The following is a 22,170-nucleotide window of genomic DNA, read 5'->3' as shown; positions in this document are numbered from 1 at the left end:
AACATAAACTAACATTAAACCACTCTGCAGACAAATAAAAAAGCCTCACAGCTTAGAATTCACTCTGTAAGATATTAAACATAACCATACCATATAACCATACCAAAACAGTGCATAGTAACATGTACATGTAAGTATTTTGTTGGGATAGTATGCATATAAGAAAATAAATAAATAAATAGATAAATAAATTAATGCGTTATTTTCAGTGACAGTAATTAAACAACTGAAATTTCATGAAAGCATGTTACAGAGACTTCATGGGCATTTTTTAGCCATCTATTTGACTTTGCATAGATAGACTGGACTTCTCAGTTGGAAAATTCCATTCAACATATAGTTTTCAACTTTCATGCCCAGAAGAAAAAGGAAAAATGATAGCTTGGGTTAATGATGGGGATCTAAAATAGATTTTTTTGGTGGAAAAAATCTTCCTCTGAATATTGCTTATCTGTGGGGGTTAACTGCACAAACCTAAAAAAAAACCCAGCAAATTGCTACAAGAAATGCCTATGCCTGTTATAATTATGTATAATCAAGCTTAACTATGGCTTTCATAGAGTCACCAGCATACAAATACTTTACCTGTTCATCACAAAGATATTTGCCTAAAACCAAAAATAAGTGACTTTCAAGTGCTTCACAAGTAAAGTGTTACTAACTTTCTGTCTGGGTTTACTTATTTATTTCCTTTACATTTCCATGCACACAGGAAATATGTTCTTACATGATATGTCCCTACAACAGTAAAACTGTTATGCCTTGTTCTAGCCTGTCAATTAGACCACTTAGAGCATTAATTCTGTCATTTCAAAATTATTATAATCATGAGTGAAATTCAGAATTAAATTTTAAATGCTACAGTGAACTAGAATCTAAAGACAAAAATCTAAAGACTATATCTCAAAGAACAGTTATTCTGACAGTTACCTTCAATGGTGTAAAACTGCCATGCAACACAAGCCTTGAGTTCTTGAGAAAGTTGTGCAATTTCTACATACATTTACAATTTGATCCAAAGCATATATACAGAAATGGTAGGCTGACAATTATTAACGTCCATCTTGGAAAGAATAGTTCTGGATGTGTGCCAGGGTCATGCCTACCACGCTTTCCTGATACATTTCATCCTGAATAGAGATAGTATGTATTGCTCTTCATAACACTACTTTGTGTAGCTTTAGTGAAAGGAGTCTATGCCAATCAAATTTAAAAAAAAACCAAACCAAAACAAAACAAAACAAAAAACAAGAAGGGAATCTTCTTATGGCTTCTAACATGAAGTTCATAGTCCTGTGATGGGGGTGGGATGTGACAGGAAAAGATTTACTAAAAAACATGAGTGAACAGCAATGGGTTTAACTCATTGCAACATCCTGAAATCTTGGACTTACATCAGGGGAGAAGCTGAAAAACATGACAGTGTTTTTTTTCCAAATAGTGCAAATAAGGGGGAAAAATGTAAATGTACATTTATGTTGTTCAGTAAGGGTGCATGTTCTGGTGAAAGCACACCAATGCTCCACCAAATGTCTACATTATAGACAAGCGAACAGATCATGTATAATCAGATTTTATATAACCTCAATCTTGACAGATGAGAAGAGAATCCCTACAAATACATTGTACCCACTGTTCTTGAGCACATTGTGAGAATGAATGGAAATTAAGAAAAAAAAAAATAGTTGAATGTTTTCTTTGACATCCTGTTTTTGCTAAGAAACTTTAAAATTCCTCCTCTTTTCTCTACATATAACTGTTAGCAAAATAGCACAAGAGGAACCTATGGCAGTGGTTTCAAGCAGTGCATTAGATTTTGAACCAAACTCAAGTGTTTTATGATAATATTTGGAATTTTAAGTAAGTGCAACAAACTTCAGTTGCAAGCTGAATAAGCTTGAGAAATGCTACTCATCGAAACTCAGTAATCTTTTCTACGGCATACTAATTCAACACAATAGAAGCATTAACAGATGCAAGATTTGTATCATGTTCTATATAGAAGCGACTGTACAAAACCATTTTTTTTGCTATTTTATGCAGAGGCTGTATAGACATTAAGTAAACAGTGGTAACAAATATAAGACCGTGGAACCACAGAAGAAGACAATTAGATTGAAATGCGGTGAGTGCTGCAGGTGATAGGAAAAATCCAAAAGGTTTATAACTTTTTTTTTTTTTTGAATATTTGAAGTCTTAGTTCTGGAGGAAGGCTACAAAAGTGCACACGTGCCAATACTGCTCCCTGCCACCTAAACAAACCCAAATATACTCACATATCACAGTATATGATCCTGACTTTGTTTTTCTTTCAAAAGAGAGGAAAATCACATCGACAGGCATACCTAAAGACATAGACTGGAACCAGTTTATATCTGTATTTACACGGAGTCATGTACTTCATTTATTTTACATATTACAACTGTAACTGCTAGAATAGCGGCAAAACATTCATTGCTATATTGTGTGTTCTAACTGTAATGATTTTATTTTAAAGTAGTACTCTGCTTTCTAAAAGTTCCTTAAGCACTAAGTAATTCTTTAGACACTGAAAGAAAAAATAAAGATCCTTTGAAAACACTCTACTAATACCAAGCCTACAAATTAATTGTAAAGGAACGGCTATTTCAAAATCTTTCCATGAAGGGTGCATAATTTCCTACTCAAGAAAGGACTGGCCATGGCTATGCTGGCCTCGAAAGGTTGGAAGAGAGGGGAAGGTACAAGTGAGTAGACGATTGGTCTGTGATTAAACACAAAATTATTTAAAAAGCCATAAAATACATTTTTTAAAGCTGCAATATCACATTACAGACCAAATCCATGGGCAATGAAGGTAATTCATACTGCTCTCCAAATTTCATTCCTTTCTGAAAACACACTAGGTTATTTACTGCATTAATATGATGATTTTCACCTTCAGTCAGCACGTATTATATGGCTTCATCTGCACAAATACCCCATTTACGTAGTTCATTACTCTTTGCACTTAGAAATCTTCACTGTACAATGTTCTATGAGCTATATTCAAAAAACACCAAGACTGCACATTTTATAAGATCCATTTTCTAGGAAATGTCATTAATTCTTCATGATTAAAATAAAATTGAGTAGTACTGTACACTCAGAGGCGTTTAGATGCAAAACAGAGCACGCAAGCACACACAATACTAAATTACATATCATTATAGCTTTCCATTAACCTAATTCAGCAATTCACACATTTAATAGTCTGAATTGATCTTATTTTTATATACTACCATATATACAACAAATACATTAAGTGAAAAAAAGCCTAAAAATTGTTCTTGACAATGCTTTGGATTACAAACTATTGTTTTTCTCAAATTTCATAGCAATGTAAAGCTAAATCATTATTTCATCTTGAAAAATAACCCACTTGAATCTAAATTGCTAATAAAACAAGAGAGCAGTGTAAAAAGGATGCTCTGGAGGATGTGCTGACTTTGTAACAGGTGGAGGTGTTCGCATGTCAAATCAATTTCCGTCAAAGTGTGAAATTAATGTCTGTTTATGAGCAGAATGGATAAATCACACAGCTGGTGAAAAGATTTAAAAAAAAAATAAAGTACTGAAGAACTTTGAAGCAACTCTTTAGTGAAATAAATCATTATTTTACAGAAGATCTTACTAGTAGATATCCATGTATCTGAATGAAAAACTTCAGCAGTTGCGTAGTATTTCCCATAGATCTTATTTCAGTAACAATTACCAGTATGAGTTGTATTTTTAATAGTATTTGGGATTCAAATTTAATTGTCCACTTGAAATCCTGTGACATTAGGAATTATTTCCATTTGGCACTTGGTAATCAATAAAGTGACAGTTAAGAAATGTTATAAATGCTATAGTGAAGGCACAAATGACACAGAAACTGTTTAATGACCCAAATCTGACTATATCTTTTATCTTTTCATGGTGAAACTATTAAAAAAAAGCATATCAATAACTTCACCAAAATCCTAACAGATCCAATTGATTTTCATGAGATGATAATAAGAATCTAGTCTAATTTAAGAAGATGGAAAAAATGTATACTAACAAGAAGCTCTAGATTTCTTCTATTCTCAACAACAGCTAAAATGAATCTATTGTATAAAAAGGTCATGAACTGGGTTGTTTTAAATTCCAGTACAGCATTTATAAGACACCAGTTTTACAAAATAAGCTTGCACACTCTATTGGGAATTAGCAGCACTGGAGGAAGTCTACAGTGACCTGGACAAAAACCAGGCCTCCAAGGATCCGGATGACATCCAGTGCAGATGAAGGTTTGTATGGAGCACACTGATGTCATACACCAGCACCCTGGTGATAAAGGACTGGGCAGACTTCGACGTTCCAACTGTGTATAGACTGGCCTGCCAGCTCCAGCAATTCAAAGAGAATCTCTATTCCCCCTCCCCCTCGACCCTATGGGCTTGCATCTCAGCTCTAGAAAGACTGTCCCACCAGGTCTGGCCATTCGAAGGAAATCTGGAGAATCTCTCTCCCTCCTTGCCCCTACTGGGCTTAACCCACAACACATACACAAATATCCATAACTAGGAAATGAAAGAAAATTTCATTATAAAGTTACACAAATCAAAAATTTCAAAAATTTAGGAAACTAAACAAAAGGAATTGATCAGTCTGGGTATCAATATAACACCACACATGTAGACTTAGAATTGAATAAACAGTATTTACAAACAAACTGAGTATTTTCACTGAGAAATACCAAAAGAAACATGAAGGCTTTAAAAAAAGACAGCAGAGAGCTGGTTTTGGAAACGCGTAAAGAAGAGTGGGTGCACAGTTGTTTCTCTTCCCCCTGTGACCTTGCTACATGTTTTCCTCCAAGGTAGTACTTAGGCCAGCCACCCTGCCTAAAGCTCTACTGCTAAATAAAGCAGGGACAAGGGTGAGCTTGAGTACTGGATCTCCAACTCCCCATACTGCATAAGCTTTAGCATGCTTCCTGCTGATGCCTACCAGCAGTCTCTGAGACATTCCATGGTCATGATTCAGGGACAGCAAGCATCAGGGACCATTCCCAATAGACTGGATGGACAAGACTGCATCAAGTTTTTGTCCTTGTATTCTACAAAGTCCTCCAATACCACTCCACAGGCTTTATATCTTCAGACATACCTCACCACGTCCCCAGGGGTTCAGCACATACTCTCAGTTTCTTGCTATGAAAACATGAATCATGTCCTGCAATGCAGCATGCACATCACTAACACACCTTCTTGCCCTGCCCCGAGACACATCCATACAGATACACACACACAACTTGTCTGTGGGTAAAAAAGGCCCCTCCTCAGGGCCTTGGTATGTGGATGTATCCTCAGGGCAAGAACACAGCCCCCGGCCACATTTTATTTAGCAATACAAATGCAGTCTCAAGGTAATTTCTGGGTTGCAGCAAACTTCACATTGTCTCTTCTCTTCTAGGTCTTCATGAGAAAAAAAATAAGTTGTCAGTTCCCTTTTCCTGTGAGGTGGGAGTTGGGAGTCCCCAACCCCTGCTGTGCTGCAAGGTTCCTTCCAGCTCTGTGCATTCCAGCTCTCTCTGAGCTGGTCCTACACTGCATTAGAGAAGTTTGTCATAGGAAAGGATGCTCAGTGAAGGTGTTTTCTCCCCATTCTTACAAAGGACTTTTTTTTTTTTTCTTTTTAAAGACATACTATTTTCTAACATATAGCAAACAATTAATGAACAAGGTGTCATCACGGTTTCCTAGATTATTTCTCACAAAAATATGAGTGTCAGAGCAACTTTTTAAAGTTACGTTTTCCTCTTCATTTTTTTGTCAGACTGCTACCCTACAGCCCCTTTTTTCTTTATCTGATATTGCCATGTTTGTTTGTGTTGTGTCATAACAAAAAATAGATGTATAATGATAAAAATATACATGCTCTGTTTGTCAACTGTGAATTTGGAAATGTTATTGGTTTATGGATTAGCAAAAAGATTTTCTACATTAAATGATATACAGGGAATTTTTGTTGTCAAACAGAAAGTGGAAAAACACAAAACAAATATGTTGTTAAGTTAATAAGTAAAGAAACTATTTACATTAGAGATATAAAACTAAAGATTAAAATACTAATTATGACTCATGCCAGAACATATCTGTGTTCAAATACAAATATGAATGATACCAATTATCAGATTAACTGCTAAGACAATAGAATAAAACGGGAATCTGTTTTATAACTGGTTCCATTAGTCCTCTCAAAGTGCTACTGTTATTTTAAGTATTGATCTGTTTACAAATGATCAACACAACAAAATTACAAATAATTCTACACAACATTAAATGGAAAAGTATTTTTTAAAGTTATGTCTATCAACAATATCGTATTTTTCCTTTTTTTGAAAATTATTGATCAAACTTTTAAAAGAATGTTGAAACCAACTTTAAAGTTGGACACAAAGTTTCATAAGAGCTGGTCACATTTTTATGAAAAAGTGAAGAATAAAATCTTATATCTGTGAATAAAATTTGGATGGATTTCAAGTTTGTAAGCAGACATGATTGAATAGATGTATATATGCAAATATGTAAATATATATCTCAGTGTATATACATGAATATTTCTATTTATATTAATTTTATTAAATAATACTAGACATTTTTAAACTATCCACTTTTGCATTCATTGCTGATAACTAACTGAAAATGTATCTTTTCTTGCAGGAGAACTATTTCATCAGGGGCAATAATCAAATAAGCTATCTTAATCATGGCCTCAAATTGTGATAGTAAGAAGTTCACAGGAACTATGTTGCTGGAAATGCATGCATTTTCTGTAATATTATAATTATTCTTTATTTATGAAGAGCTTATGTAGTATGTTCCATGTGCATTATTTTAAAATTTGGCAAAATTTCAATGAAAAGTTTTTCTAAATGTGGCATTTAAGAAGGATCATTAACTAAAGTCAAGCTCTAGGCTTGTAAGTCAAGCCATGTTAAAGGACATGTAGAAGCACTCATTCGGGTGTACCACTGTCATCAGATCACTGTAGTTTAATCCTCCTTAGAGGATTTGTAGTCTTCTTTCAAAGTTTAAGTTGCAGTTGTGAAGGATCATAAAGTCACTGAAGGAGAGCCCTTACATAGAGATTTCAGGTAGATTACTCAGTGAAATCTGTGGTTTAAATTTATTATATTTTGTTAATTTTAACTCTCCTAGGTATCTCCCTGCAGACTTAACAGACGTTTTCAACAATAAGGCAAAAAATAAAGGGAACTCCTGTTCCCAGGGTTTTGTCATTAGCTTTGATCAGAACAACACCAGTTTTTAGAGCTGAGTGTATCTTAAGAAAAAGAGTATGTTCTTTACATAACAATAAATACAAGCTAAACTAAATAATCTTAAAGTTTTATGCAAAATGTACAGAATTCACTTTGTAGCATGCAATGTATTCTAATACACATTCAAGCAAACTACAATATTAAAAAATTAGGGTAAATTTTGAGGTGATATTAAAATCCTCTGAAATTATACTAATATGCAAAATACACTTCATATATCTATAAATGTATATATATGTATTTTTAAAACTTTAAAAATGGCTGCCATAAAGACTTAACTGGAAACAAGATTTTGTGTACATTGTCTTTTTAGGGTCAAACAAACTTGTTTTTTCAGCTTGTCATGAGTATCTAGGTTTGTTTTTTTCTTTTTTTTTATTCATCAAATTACTGTGTGTTGTTTCATAAAAAGAACTAGTAGTATGCTGACACTATGCACATATATACACAGAAAATACTGTGACAGTCAAAGTCTGACCCAGCACAAGATTATCTTTGATCATTTGCATCCTAAATACAAAGTGGCTTATTCAATTTTTAAATTTTTGGTGGCTTAGAAAAAATACATTTTTTCCTACAGTTCTAGGTATTACCTTCAAGAAAAATGACAGTGATATTGCGTTTTGCCTTACAGAAGCAAATTAAATATTTAGCAAGATTTTTTCAACAATGCTTTCTTTAGAGTTTATTGACTTCAGTGATAACTTATCACTTTTAATAGCTCATTCACACATTTGTTCAGAAGGATATACTTAAAGAAAACATCAATATTAGAATTCATGGATTTTGTAGTATTAGATTAACAGTTAGACTCTATCTTAAGGGTCTTTTTCAATGCAAATGATTCTATGATTCTATCAATATAGATCAAGGTGTATCAGCCATCACATCATTTAAACATTTCTTTCATTATCTCTGCAAAAAGGATGGTAACTTAAGAGTAAAATAAATAAGAAAACAAAACTTAAACTAAGTGGCACCACTGGGGAGGCAATATGAAAGTCTAACTTACTGCTCATTTAAAATCAAGTGTTTGATTTTTATAACCAGAAGGCAGGTGTCATGCTTCAAAAGGCTTCAAAACTAAAGGGTAATGTGATTCTCATGGCTTGATCTTTCTAGTGAAAAAATACAGAAAACTGTCACAAAAATCAAATATTTTTATATGAATTTATCATAGTATTGCTCAAAAGAAAAACTCATCCTATCTGTTGCTGTCTAGCTGTGATGTATCATTCTTTAGATCATCATTTGCAGAAACTATACAATTATGGAGGATGCTTAAGAATGCCAAAAGATCTCAGCTGTAGACTTTAACAGGACACTGAGTATTTCACCACTTTCTGAAATACATAAGGCAAATTAATAAACTAGAATTATTTTGGCTTAGAAGACTGAAAGAACTACCTTACTAGGCAATGTAGGTGGAAAGCTAAGTTCATGGTGCATAGACCGTGGCATTTTCTATATTAAAAACAAGTATCAGAAAGACAGCAATGGGAGAACGTTTTAACTGGTAAAAAACTATTGCAAATTTCCATTTACTTAAAATGATTAAGTTGTTCTATCAAATTTTCGATGGAGCTGTAACTGCTAAAAAGCAAGGACTGGGATTTATCTTTCAAAAACTGAGATTCAACTCTGTTCAGTTCCATTGTCTTGTTTGTTTTTTTCAGTGGAAGGTACAAAGTACAAAGAAACACCTCCAGACCAAACAAAACACTAAACAAAACTCCCCAAAAGATCACTTAATGCTTACATTTAATTCTCATGTATATCTTATTAGAAACTTATTAGAAAATGCCAGTTTTATTTTTAAAATTTGTTGCTATCTAGGCTTTAAGAAAAATCATCAAATGGTAATAATGTTTTTTAAAAAATATATTTAATTAAAATTTAATTAGAATCTGGAAATAACATTTATGTTAAAGTCATACATACTGAATAATTAACCTGGATGAAAAGCTATATAACATTTTACTTTTCTATAATACAATAAAAATGTCTGAGCTGTTTTCTACATGGAATGTGTTTAATTATGATGTGAAACTACTTTCCAGAGAAGCTTGACTAGACGAATAATCTTCACTGGCTGAGCTAAAACATAACAATTCTTTTTTATTCAGAGACAACATGTTATTATTTCAATGTATAATATTTTTATGCAAAGAGCCAAACAAAGGCTTTCAGCTCATGATAAGTTTTAACTTGTTGAGTCAACCACTGAAAAGCTACAAATGCATATATACCTAATCAGTCAGACACAGCTGCAATCTGGAGGGGAAGGGAGACGGAAGCTTCCCAGCCACAGTCATGTTATGTAACTAAGAAAGAATACATGTGCTGTATACTAGCTGTACCTAGCCATATTTTAAACGTTGAAAGCGTTTAGATTTTTTTTTATTTTTTACTCTTTAAATTCTGATGTTTAAATAATGGAGCCCATTAAAAAAGATATTCCTCAATGAAATCAGAAAATTAAAATGTACACAGATATTAGGTCAGTAACTGAATGGCTATATGTTAACCTGTAAATTGATTGAGACAAATAACAAACATTGATTGTATGTCTCTGCAGCATAACTGAGCAGAATGATATCAAGATCTAGTTGAAGACTCTGAAATGTGCTCTTACAAAATAAAGAGGACACTAGAAGCAGAGTTATGCAATTAATAAAATTAAAAAGGCATAAAATGCATTTATTTAACAATTTTTTACTCAACAATCTGGACTTTTTGGTTTTGTTATTTGGTTAATTTAGGAGGGAGAAGAAGAGTTATGTGGTGTTACATGCTTACCCCTTTTTATACTCTTCACTAAGCCTCTGTTGTTTGCAATTATTTAATAAAGGAGAGTGGCATAGATAGAAAGTTGATCTTACCTGCTACAGCCTGCTAATATATAAATATGCAATACACTCACTCAATCAAAGCATATCACCATGATGCTATGGTTCCTCAAGTCCATGTGTATTTTCTAGATGCAAAGTAGTTTCTGTCTGCCACCCCAACCGTTATACAAAAGTCAGGCACAGATACTCTCCACTATTAAAAATTACTTTAAAACTGTTGCAATAATTATCAGTAACTTAGCATGCCTCTTTTCACTCTATTAGTAATCTACTGATGATACTATTTATTCCTTGAAAGAAAACTCAAGGATGATGAAACTCAGAAATGCCTGCTGTAGGCTTACCTGAACAATATACTTTAAAAAGGTCAGATAACAATATAGGAAATTCTCCTTATCTGAAAATGACTGATCATATGTTGTGCTATGATATGACTGATCATATGCGAGCTAAGTGGCTCACATTTGCCCATCCACAAAACTTACCTCCACTGTATGGCACTACAAACAGATTCATTCATACAATATTATGGTGAAACTCTCTAACAGTTCTCCACAGAAACAAATAGCTTTAGCATATGAAATTATTCACATAAAATATGAAATATATTTATTGCCTGTCCTCCAAAAGCACCCACTTGAATAATTTGTCCGAATCATTATACATAGGAACAAAATATGAAAAGAAAACTTAATATACATGAAATAGATGAAAGAAAGATAAAAGCTTAGAGTAAAATGGGAAGCTTAATGTTTTTTTCTTGAATGACTTATGAGTTGTTTTCTATGAAAGCATTACAATGTACGTAATGATTTCCCTAAATGTACATCTAATTGTGAGTCATTAAAAAGCCTAATTCCATTAATTCCTTTCAGCCCAGGTTTTATCAAACTTCCAAGCATTAACAGAGTTTTATATCAATACTAGTGATGCAATGACATTTATAAGCTAGTTGTGTGTTTGTAAAACACTGCACTGATTTAAGGTTTATTAAATACTATAGCTGTATGCAAATAGACAACTGACATTTATCTGAGCAACTGAAATATGTTTTTGAAAGTATTTTTCTACTAGTCTCAGGAGGAAAGAAGTATCTTCTTCCAAACAACATCATAATGAAGAGCCTAAAGCTTTACTGCTCAGTTGAGCATCAATACAAATTAAGGTTGTAAACTTGACATTTTCAGCTGCTTGCAGGGGCTGATATACTTCCTGACATCTCCAAGAACTCTTAATAACTTCAAATTATATAAAATGCTCCGGATTATACCACTGAGTCACCAGATTTCTTTTATAACACTGTTATGAACTAAAGGCTAGGTTAGTGAAGTAACTTCATTAGTTTACATTACCATGTAAAGGCAGGAATAAAAAGTAATAAAGAATAAAAAGGAATAAAAAACAGGCCACAAAACAGGTGTTGTCATACTGGTTATCAAGAAGTCTGGAAGTCAAAAGATTAAATATTTTTTTATCAGACTGATAGATTTACAGGCTTGAATAGGAGAAAAATCTCAAACTTAATAAAAACATTCACACCTAAAAGTTCAAGCTGTCATCTGCTTCTCTGTCACTGTGGTACAGCTGATGGGAACACGAGCATGGAAGCAGCCTAATGATCAGCTGGCTGCATGATCCACCTTGGACCTTAACAGCCATCAAGCACCTGTTTTTAGATGCGGCACAGCCATGACACAAGTGGAATAAGCAAACTCAAGCACATGATTCACCTTATCATTCCTTTTTTTGGCTGAGACTCTAGGCCCTATCAGGAAGATGTCCAAAGCCAATTACTTGAACTGACATCACTGTTTGATATTATTACAAGGCATAATGTCATATTACCATATTACATTATCCTGACCTGGATATGCATAGCAATGACTATGTCTAGCTCATCCGTGTAACAGGTAAATGTATGCTTGGACCTGTATTAAGAAATGGAATAAACTAAATCTTTATTTTGATTCAAATCTGCCTAAATACTATATCAGATCACAAGCTGCTGGCCAAGTTTGGGCATAAGTGGTCTTCACTTATGGTCAAACACACTCAAAATGCAGCTCAAGAGGAAAACTAATTTAAAAAAAAAAAGTGCAAGATTTAAGAATTACTTTAATGAAAAATCCTTTCCCTATTGTATCTAAAAAAAGTCCCCGCTTTAGCCCATAACCAGCAACAAATTGCAAAAGTTTCCTTGTGAAAATACAGTCTTAGCATGTCATTGGTAGAAATACTCTGTCTGTTGGTGTTACAAGATTAACCTGGGACCTCAAAATGGTGGTATGCTGATTATTAATATTGTTTTCATCCTTAGGATTACACTTTATGCACTCTATCTCTATTTAAGTATATGTGTCATGTTGTTCTTTATATATACAGTAATATAAAAAAGAATCAGTCGGGTTTTAGAGTCATTGCATGGCAGGACTGGGAATTTAACCTAGAGCTCAAAAAAAAAAAAAAATCTTTCAATAGATAGTTTACTCATTTAAAGTAAGTACTTTTGGCTAATCTAAGCCAGTTTAATCAGAGTGCTCAGAAGATACCAGGCCCTGTTCTAATGTACATTTAAAACTTATTCAGACTGAAGCAACTTCAACATGGGAGACTGGCAACAACCTTGAACAAGATTACCATTCAGCATGGTTATATTATTCCTCCAGGAGTGAGGTGACATATGAGGACTTCAAATATGTCCCTTGTATCGAGAAATACACTGAACTCTTTCACAATCTTCCTAAATTCCCAGGTAAAAGAAAAAAATATATTGAGACATAACTAGAACTTACAGTGCTGTGTTTTAATTCTTTTACTTCTAAACAGGTCTATCGCTGAAATTCTGAAAACTGTCTTAATGACAGACTAAATCTGTTATTTTTTACTCTGAATAAATTTCCTTCTCTTATTTCGGTTCTGTAACGGAACTTGAAAATATTATCTTTATCACAGCCTTCTCTACACGAGTACCTACGTACACAAGTATTCATTGAGAAATGTTAAGAGTTTTTTATTATGAAATCTCAGGTGTGAAATACATAGTGACACTAATTTCTCTATGTCTATGGCAGAAAACAACATCCATTTTAGCAACATTAACTATGTATAATAGCATATATTGTTTTCCTTCTCTTTACTTAATGAAGATGTGTGGAGTGACACCTGGCTTTAGTAAGGAAAACTGATAGATTATAATGGAAAGAGGATTTCAGTATAGATCCTTTGATATACTTAGGTGTGGTGTTACTATTATTACTATTGGTACTAGTATTACTATTACTGGTATTACCATTATTATTATTTTCAGATAGTCTATAGAAGAGCCTTTTAAGGAAAGTAACTCTAGGTGCAGATTATTCTTCAGGATTTTAAATTCTTTAACATGTAAAAATAGCTCTCTGTTTTAGCTATAATAATATGGTTCTAATATGGTTTAGAAAGTTTAACATCAAAGTTAAGGTTACCTGTAGCATCTTACATTTTTCTTATTAATAATGTACTTACATGTAGGTAATATTTGTTTAAATTATTTTTGTCTTTATAATACATGATACTGATGATGACTCATAGAAAAAATATCAAGGCAACTATTGCATTTTCTAACACAGTAGCTGTTCATCAGCTTTGTCAAGTTAAAAAGTTAATCTCAACATTAGTTTTACCATCTGCATTTCCATAGCTCACCTTCCACTGCATACAGTGATACAGGTACAGTGCTATTCTTCTGTATTCAAAACTATTTCCAGTACCTATTTCCTGATGACCTATGTCTGAAATCTTTCTTGTGGATCCAACTATTGGAGAGATGCATTGCACAGTCCAAGAAGCCTGACTAATTAGGCAGACTACAGAACTTTTTCTAAAGTAAACATCAACTGTATTCAAAATCAATAAATTTGAGTAGTAAGAATATAAATAACACTACATTTTTCTGACATTAAGAAGTTTCTGAAGGTGAGCCAAAGAAGAGGCATAAGAATATGGCAAGAATTGTTCCTCTCTCAATCCCTCAGGCAAACTGTAAACAGGATTAAATTTACTACTCATATACAAAATATGTGATGCATATCAGTTCACAAAGACATAATTTCATTCAATTTTTAGGTGGACATACTAATGTAGGATAGGTAAATTGCATCATCAAAATGCTTCTTTATTTCATAATTAAAGTGAGACAAAGCTCAGCTGAAGTAACTATTTTCTATAAATTGCAATCAGTCTATGACACTTTGTAAATATTGATATAAAAAATTGATTGTACTGTAATAGAAACAAAGTCAAGATTCATCTGGTCAATTGTAAAATATTGCCCAAGAAGCTGAGGAGTCATCTTCTAATCCTGAACAAACCTCAGACTTTTTGGTAAAAAAAAGATTCAAAGAAGGATGCCCTTTACTTTGTCTCTACAGACCATGTGTAAGCCATCAAAGCCTGCAGTTTGCTTTCTTTTTTAGCTAACTGCAATCACAAAAACAGTGTCTTTGAGGTTGCATGTCTCGATCCATTAACTTTCTCATCATTAAAATGAGATTCTTTTTTGGACAGGTTCTTAGACTGTTAAACAAAGGGGAAGCAGAATCATTGAGGTATCTTGTGACAGGATAGCCTAAAGCAGGAGATATGTTAAGAGTGCAGATGGTTAAAAGTTTTGTTAACAGTAAAAGATGATGAGAAAATTCTAATAAAACTAATGAGAGCATTGAAGTAAAATGAGGAAAAAAGTTATAATTCACCTTCATATTAAGACATTTACTACACTTTGGAGACTATAAACATTTCACATTTTACAATTCTGGAATTAATTTCCAAAACTACAAAAACACAGGACTCAAAATTGGTTGTAAAACAAGACTGAAAGCCAGAATCCAACCATCAAATGATAACAATATATGTAACAGCAGAGATGCCACTACTACTACAGACTTCACAGTGTATGCTTCAGTTGTTTACAGAATGTCCCCAGAATTAAGAGGTGGAACTGCATACAAGAAATAAGATATCTTCGATAAATTAGACAAATATAGAAACAAAAACAGATGCCTTTAAATTAGAAATATCAGAAAGAGAAAGGATAGCAGAAAAATAACTCGGGAGATAGATTTAAATTTTTGATCTTTTTCAGGGAGGTGCGACGAGATAAAGTTCATAATTTTAGATTGAGGAAGAAATGCAACGTGTCAGATACATTACTTGTGCCAAGATTCTCTTTCCACTCACTATCCCCTCTTTATGTAATTCACAAATGGCTACTACAAAGAAAATAGATTGTCTTAATAAACACAGTCTCTAGAAATGACACAAGTAAAAAAGATGAAACTGTGAAAGAAGGGATGAGAAGGGGTGGGATTAACTTAAATAAAGAATATGTCATTGCCCTCGGGCAACACAACGTACTCGAGCTGTGTAACTGTACAGGCTGAATGTGTTGCACAATGTCCTTGTCACATCTCAATGTCTTAGCCATACTAATGCTACAGGCCTGCATTTGAGTTTTTACTCACAGCTCTGTAACATCTCACTTAAGCAATTGTGACAGTGTTTCAATAACCTTCTGTGATGGTACTTTCTCCTTGTTCTCATATTGTTATCCTCATGGCCATGGACCTGAAAATCCCAGTAGTGTTGCTATGGAAGATTCTCATGGGAAATTATTGCCACCGTCATGAGAATCACCCCTTCTTTCTCCCCCTCTCCTTATTTCTTGTTTTGTAGATTTCAGTTCAAATTAAAGAACACCAAAACAAGGTGCATAAAAAAGTAGATAATAGTAATCCAAATACTCAATAAATATTATCCAACAATATATGCACACAAAAACACAACCTATGAATGTACAACACTTCACCTAATTAGCGTACTTCAATCAGTACCATGAGTGGGAATAACCAATGGTGAGTTTGAGTGAGTCCCAAAGAAAAGTATGTAGCACTAGAGGAAAATCCTTCTGAAAATGTAATCATAATCACCATCATCATCACCACCTGTTTTAATGGAGAGACCACCTGTAGAGGATACTGGGATGGAGAACCAGCACGGGGTTTCCTGGCTGATCACTGGGGACCATTTTCCCATCTTGTTTCTTTCATCATTAGACTTCACAATAAACCATCAGCCACAGACACCACTTATAAAAGCTTGATCAGGCAAGCCTGTCTTAATGTCCTAAGTGCAATAAATCTATAGTTTACTAAGCTTGAAGCTGACATCTGCATAACTTTTTACTCTTTTAAAATTTTGCCTATTTTGCTGTTGAAACAGTACGGTAACTACAGGTGAAGTGAAACTTTTAGATAGTTTCAGTTTATGGAAAATGTTTAGGGAGAACTCCCACTCCTCTAAATAACTTACTTTCAGTTACTGAACAGTGAACATTCTCTCAGTGTTTTGCAGCATCTTTTGTACAAAAGTATTTTGACAAAATTATTACAAAATCATTTTCACCATATGTGCCCATAAGAAACTATTGAAAACAGTATTAACCAGTTTTTGTCCTTTTCCTTGAGGTGAACTAATCAACATGGAAATTAACCAAAAGTGGTACCGTGTGCTAATAAGCAAGAGCTCTTTCTACCTGCAGGTCTATAGAACCTATTAAAATGGAAAATTTCAGTACATGCATACATGCTAATATAAATAAGGTATTTTTTACTAGAATGAATCAACTTCAGAAAGTATCAAATTGAAGCTCACAATCAAGAAAAAATAAAGATTCTTTTGTTGCCAAGTTTCTCATCTCTTTGAGACAGAAGTAACACAAATGAGGCTGGGGTAATTTAGATTACTTTTTTTTGATTAAATTCCATAATCTTATACATCTTCTTAATTTCCACAAACATATACAATACATCTGTTCTGCTGGTTTTATTACCTACTAATTTTGACTTAGGTCTGTGAAGATTCTTGGTGAGACAGGAAAACAAGCTTTGTAGCTACCCCAATAAAGTCTGAGAAAACTAAACATAATTTTCAAATTATATTCAATATAAAGAATTACACAGGTTAGCAGAATGCAATGTTTAAAATTTTTCAAATGTGATAGAGATTTGCAGTTTAGATGAACCTTCAAGAAAAAAGCATTAGAAAATAATTTTCATTTTTACTTCAGATTCTTTTTGGTTATTTTGTGGGTTTTTGCAAAGCCATATCTCCATTAACCATTAACTAACGATAGAGACAGTATTAAAACTCTAAATTTGTGAAAGGACTAAATGTCTATTTGAAAAAAAAAATTGGGGGATGTAATGAAGGAAGTTACAACACAAGTTTAAAACCGTGAATTTAGTTCATACCTTGATAAACAGCTTTGAATCCTGGTGAGCCAATGCTGTCATCAGATTGTAAATGAAGCCACATCTGGTTGCTCATGCTCACAATAAGATCAGGGACACTAGATCCAGTGAGTCTGCATGTAGGATAAATTGCAAAGTCATTTGCAGATGCATAAATTACTACTACTACTACTACAAAACACAGCCTTTTAAACTATTAATATAATATTGAGGCCTATTTGCAATATATTACCCTAGCATTCTGATCAGCTCTTTTTTGATAAAATTAACTATTCTATACGGAGTGGAACAATATGAAGCCTTCAGGAAAAAAAAAAAATAAATAATGACTGCATTCAAGTTAACGATGATTAAGCACACTTTCAATAAAGCTGTTCCTACCTAAAGCTTTCTTTAAGTAATTAAGCTGTTAAAAGATATGAGGGACTCTCTGACTTAAATAGTTTTCACTTCTTTAGATTAGTATTGCTTTTTTTGCCATGTTTTTTGAAAGTGAAGGAAGTTGATCTACATGCTTTACAGAGCACGTGTCCAGAAGAACTTACTAGAACCTTATCTACTCCATTCAAATAACTCATCATGATCTCTTAAATTTAAGGGGAAACTGCTATTTTTCATACAGTAATGTGTGATAACTATGTACAGATAGGTACATTTCAATACAACACATATAAAGCAAGCTGGTGAATCCCACAACAAAACCTTAGACCTTCTCAGTAGTATCTTTTGTACACCATAATTCTGGTATCTTAATGCAAAAATATTTATGTCCAGAAATAATTAAGAAAAACAAATTCTTTGTAGATTACTTCTTAATGGTGAAAAATGTGTCCCGCGTAATCAGGTTCCAGTACTGTATCTGAACAACTGTCCAGGTCTTGTGATAGCTATTGCAGTTTTTCAACAGGTAGTGGGAAAAGTCACACATAAAAAGCGGCTGCAGAATATCTCTGTCTAAGCTGGTATCAGATACAAAACCAAAAAACATCACAAGAAGATATCTGCCTTGCACTCTCATAGAGCTCCCCATATCAGAAACTTTGGGGATGGAAGCTACAGGCACTGCAGTAACTGTAGTTGATCTAAGGAAATAGTAATGACTTTGTCTCTTTTATTTATGTAGACTTTTTTTTGCTCAAATGGGTCACATACTGGGTTTTCTGTCTTTCTTCCAACTCTCAGTTTTGACCATGATAAACAAATACTTATGAGATAAGTAAAACAGTATTTACTGTGCCAAACTGAGACAATGTGTCCCAGGAACAGAATTTCTCAAGAAAGAAGCTATAAAGAAAACAGAAACCAGTATTTTGATTCTTCCACAAATTATTCAAATATAATCAACTGGACATTAATACTATTGCAACTTAAAAGCAAAGACATAATAAAGGGAGAGGCTGAGCAGAAAGGAGGGAACCGAGGAACCATGAAGCAAGCTGTAGGAATCCTCTCCATCTTGCATCTAAAATCTCATCCATCAAGGTTATGAACAAGAAGCTGTATGTTCCATATCTAAAATATTTTGGTTTCTTACTCTGATATACTGAAAATAAAATTTAAAAAGAAAGTTCCCATCTGAGTGGAATAGACTGGGGTCTTACTAATTACTACTGCCTATGCACCTAGAACTGCTGATGTAATGGCTGAGTGTGCTCTCATATGGTCTAGAAGGTTTTTGGTTATGACCTGTAGTAAGTAGTTGGCAGTACTATGATATTAGAGGTGCAGAAAAGTAGGTGGGAAAAAATAAACCTATTCTAGCTCAGCATAAGCAAACACACAAACAGAGCTTTGTTTGGATAAGTAATGAAGTTGATAATGCCCAGTGATATGAAGCTAAGTTGCTCAGTTTGACCTGTGTTAATAGTAAGAATGAAAACAAAGCAGCTCCTTCGTCTGAAAATTTGAGTTGCTTGCCAAATTAATTAGGAACTATACAGGTTCAAAAAGAAAGATGCTAGGTTACAGCCAGAATAATTAATATACTCTTACTGATTAAATAATCATTGTTGATAAAGTTGTGACATTCGTTTAAATGAATAATATAGGTAGCCTCACCAGTTAGTGAGTTACATAAACCAAAGTATTTTAAGAGATGCCTGTGGAAATAAATACATAAAGAAAAAAAAGGTGAAGAGTATGTACAGATTTTGGAGATCACCTTCTGAAACCACAGCAATAATCATTAATTTCTGACCTATCTTTTTCCAGTCGAAACACTTAAACAAAATGCCCTAGTTCAGCCATGCGCTGTATTCTGCACTTTGCTATAAACAGAAGTTTGAGGGATTTTAGCAATGAAGAAAAATTCACTGATGACTCTTGACAATAGTGGAGATCTATTGGAAGACAACTGGAAACCTGTGATCTTCCTGCAAGAATTTCTCATTGGCTATTCAGACGTGTAAATCTACTGCATGTTTAAATGGCTCTGTTTATACACAGTAACCCGATTAATGTATAAGATCTACAATGATAATTTTTGAACACAGATAAGATGATCTCTAAAATATTAAGTCTTTATGAGTAGTATGGGATACTTCTACTGTATGTAGCCTCACCTCTGTGTAAAAAAAAAAAAAAAACAAACAAAAAAACAAAACAAAAAAAAACAAATAAAAACACACAATAAAACAGAATAACATGAAATCACATCACAAACCCAGTGATTTTTCATCATAAAAATAATCCAATAGATGTGTGTTTTTTTCTAAATTTTGTTTCCCAGTCAAATGATAATATACATTCACACTACCCATCCATCTGACTCTTAGTTGTCTCCCTAATATAATTTGAACTGACTAATTAATGTTAACCAAATTTGCAGAGGAAGGAGATAATAAAGATATCTAAATTCCCACAGGATCAATGAAAATTACCAACTTCATAACAGAGAGACTCAAGTTGAGGAAGTCATCCTTCTGATTAATGTCATCTCCCTTCAAAATGCCAATGGCCTATCCATAGAGGGTAGATATGAACCAGACAAAACACATGTCATGGCTTGCTCAGGTCCATATCTAGGGGATATAGGACAACAGCCAAGACTGTTGGAAGGGAAAGATAAGGAAAAGTGAGAGGGAGAAAACAAAACCTAAAGAAAAAACTAAAGGAAATAAAAAAACCTCAGAAATCAATAAATAGCAGAATAGATGTTGTTGTTGGGTTTGGTTTTGGAGTTTTGTTTTTTTTTACTAGGTGTTCCCTGAGACTACCCCTGTATATAGAGCTACGTCCTTCAACGATAAGGATGGCAGGTAGGGTAGATTGGATGTTTAAGGAATGGAGGTGTCTGGCAACGTGCTGTTGCTGACTGAGTTTGTCCCAGTCTGTAACCATCTTAAGGTCAGATTGTTTGCAAGTTCAGGAACAGAGACTTGGAGACCAGCCATTCAGTCAGACTGGCTGGTGCTAAACTCATTTAATGTGGAGATGCACAATCTTAGATGAACATTTATATGAAAGAAGTTAAAAATATTAAGGCAATTGATGCAACTGATTAAGTAATGGAAGTCAAACTCAAGCCAAGCTTCTCAGTACTCTGAACAGGTCAGAAAAGACAACTGTGAGAGAAAGAAACTTTTTGTACCAACTTGCTCTCTGATCTTAGTTATCCAAATGAAACCAGAGCCAGGCTTTTAAGAACTGTGTCCAGGACCAGAAATGCTGTTTGCTTCTACATAGTTTAGGATACAAAAGCAGCACAAAATGATCTCAATAAAGACCTAAATTCAAAATACCGATGGTGCAAGCATGGCCCCAAACTACAAGTATGTGTACGCAGAATGATCATAAAAATAATAATATATTACAATTAAAAAATATAGAAAGTATGTGATTAAAGAGACCTATGTTGAATTACATTACTGAATGCATTGAATTTATTTAAACAAATAAAGAAAAAAAAAAAATTTGTGTGATGTTGTGATGAAATTGTGATGAGTTGAGAATGACAAGCCTGACTTGTATATGAAAGAGGCTGAGGTTTGGATTTTAGGCTTGAGATGTAATTTTTAGAGGCCTGAAATAAATTTTTAAAATATATAACAACAACTATGTTTTCATTGTGTTTTTTTTTTCCTCTTACAACTTCATCAAAGAAAAATTCCAGCATGCACTTTTCTTCTACATATATGTATTCAAATACCTCTGCTACAATATTTATTTCCAACAAATATTAACTACTCAAACATTTTTAATTTGAAAAGAAAGTAATCTTTTAAATTAAGGATATTCCACATAAATGTGGAAAAGCTTTGAGTCCCTTCTGCATTTTGTTTTCTTTTTCTTGTTCTTTTACTGTGCAGAATATTTTAAACAAACATATTTTGGACACATTAGGCCAATAAAGTAAGCTGAATGAAGCACAGCATTCAAAAGTCAATAAATCTGCCTTTGTGACATTAAACTACTGTATAAAAAAAAAAAATCTTTTAAAATTCAATCATAATCACTTCTTGAATCTTGACTATGTGAACATATTTTCTTTCTCTGAGGTAAAACCCATTTCACTGTCTAGGTTTTCTGCAACCCTATCACAAACTAAAGCTCTCTGAAGGTTTGACTGTTAAAGTTGTAATAAGCAGTAAATGTCACTAAAAATCCCTGATTTTACTTGGCTTTGTATCTTTCTTTTAATACTACTAATGTCAACTACCTAGTTAATGATGGAAGAAAGACTCCAACACAGTATTGAAAA

At 33.4% G+C, this 22,170-nt stretch overlaps 1 protein-coding gene across 1 annotated transcript in view; it reads right to left on the bottom strand.

The window, feature by feature from the left end:
• CSMD1 (CUB and Sushi multiple domains 1) overlaps nt 1-22,170 on the bottom strand; it is a gene marked incomplete at its 5' end in the record, with an annotated part of 480,927 nt that overhangs the window by 333,747 nt on the left and 125,010 nt on the right. Inside the window, one exon of the mRNA XM_009646490.1 lies at nt 17,472-17,584. Within this exon, the coding sequence (XP_009644785.1) occupies nt 17,472-17,584 (113 nt within the window). The remainder of the gene's footprint in view (nt 1-17,471; nt 17,585-22,170) is intronic.

The sequence above is a fragment of the Egretta garzetta genome, unplaced genomic scaffold (genome assembly GCF_000687185.1).
Source record: "Egretta garzetta isolate BGI_Z169 unplaced genomic scaffold, ASM68718v1 scaffold601, whole genome shotgun sequence".
In the NCBI taxonomy this organism is placed as follows: Eukaryota; Metazoa; Chordata; class Aves; order Pelecaniformes; family Ardeidae; genus Egretta; species Egretta garzetta.
Note: the sequence above shows the minus strand (reverse complement) of the source record. Positions and strands in the feature narration are given on the sequence as shown.